At 45.3% G+C, this 7,500-nt stretch overlaps 1 protein-coding gene across 9 annotated transcripts in view; it reads right to left on the minus strand.

Annotated features, from left to right (window-relative positions):
• Window positions 1–7,500, minus strand: part of camk2d1 (calcium/calmodulin-dependent protein kinase (CaM kinase) II delta 1) — a 138,365-nt gene that overhangs the window by 51,319 nt on the left and 79,546 nt on the right. For 5 of the 9 annotated variants that reach the window (XM_063186416.1, XM_063186413.1, XM_063186419.1 and 2 more), the window contains exon 5: window positions 3,226–3,291. In XM_063186416.1, the coding sequence (XP_063042486.1) occupies window positions 3,226–3,291 (66 nt within the window). Of the gene's footprint in view, window positions 1–2,697; window positions 2,771–3,225; window positions 3,292–7,500 lie in introns of all 9 variants that reach the window. The other 4 variants (XM_063186415.1, XM_063186412.1, XM_063186417.1 and 1 more) reach the window with 1 other exon arrangement.

Raw genomic sequence — 7,500 nt, forward strand, 5'->3', positions numbered from 1 at the left:
TTACTCAAGCAGGCTCCTGTGTGCCCGTCTCTGGGGAATGCAACCATCGAGAGGACGGGGGAACGGGGTGGAGGTGAGGTCTGGTTCGGTGTGGGGTGTGTGGGGTGTGGAGTGAGGTGGAATGGGAATCGGCAAGGTAAGGCAGGCAGAAGTGGTGTTCCTTTTACCCAGGAACCCTGCCAACTCATTAGAGATATACAGTACAAAGTAGAAGTACAATTGCTGTTATGGATGTAATTGCTACGCTAGCAGTCCGACTTTTCATGCAGTAGTTACATCCATCTAGTGTTGTAATTACAAACGTAACAACTTGTAATTCCACTTTACACATCTCTGACTGGATCTCATAGCCTGGTTCTTACGCAGACCCTCGTGTATTTTCACAACCATCTGCGTGAGAACCAGGTTGTGGAACTCATGCCCTGTCACCCCATCCCATCCCACCTGCTCTACACTACACACCACACACACCACCTCCCATCAACCCCCCCTCAACACACCCCCACCCCCACCACCACCTGTGCCCTGTCGTTTCGTTATCAAGCCTGAGATGACCTGAGACGCCCCTGGGTCAGGCTGCACAGCAGTGTCATGGAGCAATACTACTCGGAGGAAGAGGAGATGCTGCATGCATGCAGGCCTTGGCATTCGAGGAGGAGGGCGGGGATTCATGAAAGGGGAGAAATTGTGAATCTGTTTTTTTTCCTGTATCCACCCTGCAGGAACCCGCCGAGCATGCCTCATTGGGGTGGGGAGGAGGGGAGGGGTAGCCTAGCGCAGCCAGACCCGTACAGCAAAAAGCTGTACCAGGGTCTAGGAGAGCTGGGCAGCAGTGTGGGCGGGATAAACGGTTGCTTCAGCACTCAACGTCACGCAATTGGATGGCAAACAACCAATCCCCACACACTTCTGTGTAACGTCACAGCTGTCTCGTACACGCGACACGCCCCTTTGTAGTTGAAGCGGCAATTTCGAGCCGTCGTAGCAGTGAATTCGTGTGATGACCACAGCCACAAACAAGTTTCCTAATAAATCGTGTTTTCACTTATACAGTTCAAAAATGCATCGTTTTCAACCACATGGCCCTCCTTGATCAATCAGCGAAATGTCGAGCAATTTGGGGCTTGTTAAATGGTTATATTTATGATTGTTGTCAACATGGCATGTTCGGTGTTAGCTAGCTAGCTGTATACCCATAACTAATACCGGTACATGGCTAGCCGCTAGGTCGGTAGACCAGGTGTCATTCCCATCTATTTAGTAAGCGACTTACAGACTTTCAAAGCTCCCAAATGTCTCGTTTTTAATGACATGGATCATGACATGGATTAGAATTTGGGGCAGGCATATAATACAAGGCTGGATACCTAGCTCTGCTATTGACGACAGGTTAGCTAGCCACTAGCGAGGGCCTCTTTGTAGGTGAAACGGCAACTTCCAGCCGTAGTAGCAGTGAATTCGTGTGATGACCACAGCCACAAACATGTTTCCTAATAAATCGTGTTTTCACTTATACAGTTCAAAAATGCCTCGTTTTCAACCACATGACCCTCCTTGATCAATCAGCAAAATGTCGAGCAATTTGGGGCTTGTTAAATGGTTATATTTATGATTGTTGTCAACATGTCATGTTCGGCGTTAGCTAGCCAGCTACCCATAACTTTCCCAGATTGTCGCTCCCAACGCAGGACGCTCCCCGGTCAGCTCGCTCCCACTATCCAGACTATCGATCCCACCGCCATATAACGGAGCTAGTTATCTTTTTGATGTTAGTCTTAGAAAAAAAACTAGGGTTAGAAACAAAAAACTAACCCTAACCTGGATACCTAGGTCTGTGTTGTTGACGACAGGTTAGCTAGCCACTAGCTTGGTAGACTCGGTGTCATTCCCATCTATTTAGTAAGCTACTCAAAGACTTCCAAAGCTCCCAAATGTCTCGTTTAAATGGCATGTGTCTTGTTAGAAATTGGGGCAGCAATTTCATTCTACACCTACAGTAGTGGTCTGATAATAACGTGTGACTATCTGGTTCTGTAAAATGCTCAACTTAGCTTACCGAGCTAGTTTAAAACATCGAATGATCAAATGGTAATGTGTTGAGGTCTATTTGTGCCCCACAAGTTCATGGTGTATTATTACATCAATCCATATCAGCCACGAAATGTATTATCATCCAGGCTTTTTAAATTAAGTAAACACTTTCGTGCTGTACGTAGCACGGACGGACACCATGCTTCTTCTTAGAAAGTTTCCTGTTTACTAGGTAGCCCGGCCCCCCTCGCGATTTGATTGGCCCTGTCATCGGATAACTTTCAGCCTCGCAAAACGACCGGGGTCCGCTAGACTGCCCCCGGGAGCAAATTCAATTTGCGGTCGCTAGGGGCGTCTAGATTTCTAGGCTAGGGGAGGGGGGTTAGGAGAGGAGATCAGGGGGGGCATCCATCGTCGGTCGGTGGTCGGGCTGGTGTCTAGTCAGGAGAGCGATGTTAAGTGACAGTGTTGATCAGGAGCCACGGAGGAGAAAAGAGGGTGTTGCAAAGGGAAGAAGGAGTGCAGGCGGGAGGGAGAGGTTTGGTTGGATGCTAGTGGTCGGTTGTTAATTCCTGGGCCCGATTCTGAGGGCTACTAGGTGGGGTGACGAGGGGCGAGCCACAGGGGGATTTCGTGTGTCATCCCCTGCGTGCGTGTAGTACTAACCTTCAGGTCTCTGTGCACTATGCCATTTTGATGACAATGATTTACACTTTCTAGAATCTGCTGTATGCAGTGACTGGAGAGAACGGGGCAGGAAGCACAGAAAAGAGAGGCACAGAGTTTCAGCCATAAGACAAAACCAGTACTGCAAAAGACAGGCAAATGAAAAAAACACACTGATATGACCCCTCAATTGTTGGTGAATTCAGGTAAATTGGGCCACTTTTTTGCATGTAAGTGAATGGCCCAAAATGGCCCAATTTACCCGAATTCACCATATATCATGTAAACCGTCATTATTATGGGATCATCTCAACACATACGACTGAAACGAAATATTCAAAATCAGCTGCAAATACAAAGCACACAAATAGAACAACAAGCACTGAGAAAGGTACAACCATTTTAAACCATTATTTCAATATTAAACATTAATAAAAGCGAATGAATTAAACATTCAATATTGCATATGAACATGTTTCTTGTGTAAGGATCATGTAACTATAAGATGCACAGTGGAGAGACACAAACCTGGCGTCAGCTTCACTGTAGTACTCCCTTGCAACGATGTCCTCGAACAGCTCTCCTCCAGTGACTCTGAAAGTAGTAGAGAGAGAGAGAGAGAGAGAGAGAGAGAGAGAGAGAGAGAGAGAGAGAGAGAGAGAGAGAGAGAGAGAGAGAGAGAGAGAAGAAAGAGATGAAGGGGGACAGAGTAAAAGAGATTGATGTAGGGATAGAGAAGGCAGATGACAGGGAGAGAGAGAGAGAGAGAGAGAGGTAAAGTAGAGAGAGAGAGAGAGAGAGAGAGAGAGAAAGTAGAGAGAGAGAGAGAGAGAGAGAGAGAGAGAGAGAGAGAGAGAGAGAGAGAGAGAGAGAGAGAGAGAGAGAGAAGACAGTTTAATTCCAAGCCGTCAACTTGGGCAGGCCAGCAGCCACAGGAAACCTGGGCCAGTGCAATTAGCGGTCTAAATTTGCTACTCAGGGATTGGCACATATGGGGACACACTACACAAGGACGGCCTCTGTGCTTGCTAGAGAAGGGTGTGTGTGTATGTGTGCGTGCATGTGTTTGTGCGTGTCGTGTGTGTGCGTGTGCGTACGTGTGTGCGTGCGTGCGTGTGTGTAGGAAAAGTTGAAGTAATTAAGGGTCTGAGGCAGCAGGACATGTGTGGAAAAACAGGGGCCAAACACGGTCAGAAGCATGATAAGTTAGGTGAAGTGCAGCATTTCCCCCTTTGCCCAAATAGAATGTGAAAACCAGTGGAAGAAAAAAAGTGTTTTCTATTACTGTGGCTTAATCGGAGTATGATTCATTCGGAAGGAAGATGTGTTCATACATATGGCCAGGCCCACCGACAAGGGGTGGCAAAGGGGTATGTTGTCCTGGGAACAGAGAGATAGGGGGCCCAGAATTGGGTCCCCATTACATTGTATGTATGGGATAGGGGGGCCTTTTCAGATTACCATGTCCTGGGCCCAGCGAAAGCTGTCAGCGGCCTCTGTCATTACACAGATGGTGAACTACTCTGGGCGGCTGTGGTAAATGGCTAGCCATAAATCAGCTAACCACTTAACCACCTAATGGTTACAGTTGGTCTTGAAGTCTTAGGGTCACAGGTTCAAATCATAGACTGTACGTATAATAAGATGGACAAAGCATCCATGACGTTACACATAGGCTTCCCCAGAGCCGAAATGAGGCGGAATTTTCAATCCGACCAGTCCGGACCAATCCGACCACCGAACAACCAGTTCCAAATATGGGTGAATGTATTGTACCAGACAGTGAAAATCCTGACCCCCAGGTGTTCCAAAATCTGGATGAACTGTACTGTAAAAGATGCCAGCGCTGCCAACTACACTCTTAATAGCTTATAAAATTTTAACTTGGCTTTTTACCAGGCTAAGTATTTTAAATGTGAAAAATTGTCATTGTATATTTAACATGTGAAAATTGTCAAATTGTCATCCAAATTGTAACACTGGAGTCAATGTGATATTCGAACTTCAGGAGACTGAAATTCTGTTTTTGTAGCCAGCCCCAGCTGCATTGCAAACATTTCCTCTTCATTACTTTGAACAGAAGGGTGCCACTTGGGAATGGAAAAAGCTCCTGCATTGCTGCACCTATATTCATGGCATCCATTTCCACACTTTCATGGTCCAAACATTCCCATCACTTTTTAAATTGAAGAAAAGGATTTTAGGTCCAGGCACCCCATGATTTAAAAAGTCAAAATTCTTTATTTCATGGGCTCATGCATTTAAACAAAAAAACACACACCAACCTGCATTGGCTCTACAGTGCATTCCCATCACTCTTGTCGGACAAAACCTCAAAAATTCATGAACGGATTGGATGATACTCTGTGGAGTTGTTGGAAATGACCAAAGGAACAAGTGATTAAATTTTGCTGGTGATCCGGATCACGAACCGGAACCAGGATCTAAAAAAAAAACTTCACTATTGCTAGCCTAGAAATCAAGAAGAATGACCGCAAATTTATTTCAAATAAAAATAGGGTGTAACATAGTCAAATGTTCTATCAAACAGCTTCCTTGGCAGAAGTCTGCACTCTCTGAGTGCACTAGTTTTCCATTGAGATTGCTTTGGGATGAAGACTCCTCCACTGCTACCGTTTTCCATTTGGACATCCCCATCCATTACTTATGATTCACAGGATGTGATCAGTTCCCCATCACATCAAAATTGCTTTTAACCTGAGCTTGAATAATTGCAGCGTTGGATTGAGTTGCCATTGCTAAAAAGGGGTCAGACATTTTTTTTTTCATTCATTTTAAAATCAATGCAGTTAGGGATGTCGGCAAGAAAAAAGAAAAAAAGGGGACTGACAACACGGTAGAATGCACTGAGCAGGGGAAAAGGTGTTTGAGTGAACATGGCTGTCATGTCTCTCTGTTGAGCATGTGGAGGGAGATTTCAAAAAGGCATACCAACCACAGCTTTCTGACAAAAAAAAAACAACCGGCAAGAATTAAGGCAAACCAAAATAAATATACATCTTGCTAATTTAGGCATGTCTATTTTAAGCCAGCTAAGTATGTGGCCACACCATCAAGGCATTTAATAAAAAAAGACATACTCAACTTGCACTAGACATGCTTGCGGCTGTGTAAATTAGGGGTTGTGAATGGATGGAATGCGGGTGAGCTCTTTTCGCTGTTCTCGCCAGCCTAAATAAGCAAATCGAGTTAAGGTCTATCGATCACCTAATTGAGTGACTAATGGACGCCCCCAGTTAATTACGATGGCCATGTTGCTTCAGTGAAAACAAACTGAGGGATTTGGGGGGAAACATATCACGTGAGAGAGCTATGGAAAGTCGGTCAATGTGTTTTGGAAGTGACCAGCTGTCCGCAACACACAGAGGCTCTCGACTCCAGCAGAGGCGACCTTCATGAATAAGTCAGACTCAGTACTCATAGGCTGTTTAACTGATGTAATGGACGCAGTGGGACTTCCATGAGAGAGAGAGAGAGAGAGAGAGAGAGAGAGAGAGAGAGAGAGAGAGAGAGAGAGAGAGAGAGAGAGAGAGTGGGATGCAGAGAAAATAGAGGGGAGAGATAGAGGACGGCGTCGGAGGAGTCAGAATGAAAGAGAAGTTGAGGATGTGAACATGATAAGTAAAGGAGAATAACAGAGAAAGATGAAAGGCAGATGGAGTGATGGGGAGAGACCAGAAGAGAATCAGAAAGTGAGATACAGAAGACACATCTGGAGAGAGAAAGAGAGAATAAAAGAGGGATAGGAGATAGAAAGGGACATAAAAGGAGAACAAAACACAAGTGGCAATAAAATAGAGGACAAAATAATGAAGAAAAAAAAGAGAGGCTCAGAGAAAGGAAAGGAGAGAAAAAAGGAATGAAAAAGAGAAAGAAGTCGAGAGACTACATGGGTACTTGAAAGAAGCCTTGACTCTCCTCCTCCTACCCCAGCTACTCAGCGTGTCTAGCCGTCACTATTCACGGACAGTGTGCATGCATGACTCATGCTATTGCATATTCACCACGTCCCACTCGGCACTCTCTCACTCCCCGGTAGCCTTTTTATGTGCTGTCAGCGGGGGGAAAGAAAAGCCATGGGGGTAATAAAACGGAGAGAGAGAGAGAGAGAGAGAGGAAAAGAGAGAGAATGAAGGAGAAAAAGAAGAAACAGAAGAAGAAGAAGAAGAAGAAGAAGAAGAAGAAGAAGAAGAAGAAGAAGAAGAAGAAGAAGAAGAAGAAGAAGAAGAAGAAAAGGAAGAAGAGTAAGGAGGGAGAGAAAGAAGACATCTGCATGTGTGATGGACTGTGCTGCCCAGGTACGGCCAATTACAGAGTGCCAGAGTCGTTACTGCCCGCTGTTCATCTCCCCTCTAGGCCTGCTGTGACAACTCCCCAGGGGACTAACTCAGAGAGAGAGAGAGAGAGAGAGAGAGAGAGAGAGAGAGAGAGAGAGAGAGAGAGAGAGAGATGGTGAGAGAGAGATGGTGAGAGAGGGAGAAAGAGGTAGGAAGAGCAGGAGGAAGGGCATTTTTGACATTCAGTGAGTGCAGAAAGGAAGGAAATTTGCCTCCGCTACGAAGTCCACACAAGGTATAATTTAGTAGTATATTTTAAATCAAATCTGACCTTTCCCTGTTCACTTGCCACTGAATAGCCCAACTTCCTGGAAATCTTTAGTTCTTTGACATTTTTGTGTCTACAACTGAATCAAACTTGTGTCTTCTTAACTCTTTCATACAGAACCCGGTAAGCTTCTTCAAAATGGTTATGATCAAGATTTAGTGTGGATTCCAATATGCG

The sequence above is a fragment of the Engraulis encrasicolus genome, chromosome 21, assembly GCF_034702125.1.
Source record: "Engraulis encrasicolus isolate BLACKSEA-1 chromosome 21, IST_EnEncr_1.0, whole genome shotgun sequence".
Lineage (NCBI taxonomy): Eukaryota > Metazoa > Chordata > Actinopteri > Clupeiformes > Engraulidae > Engraulis > Engraulis encrasicolus.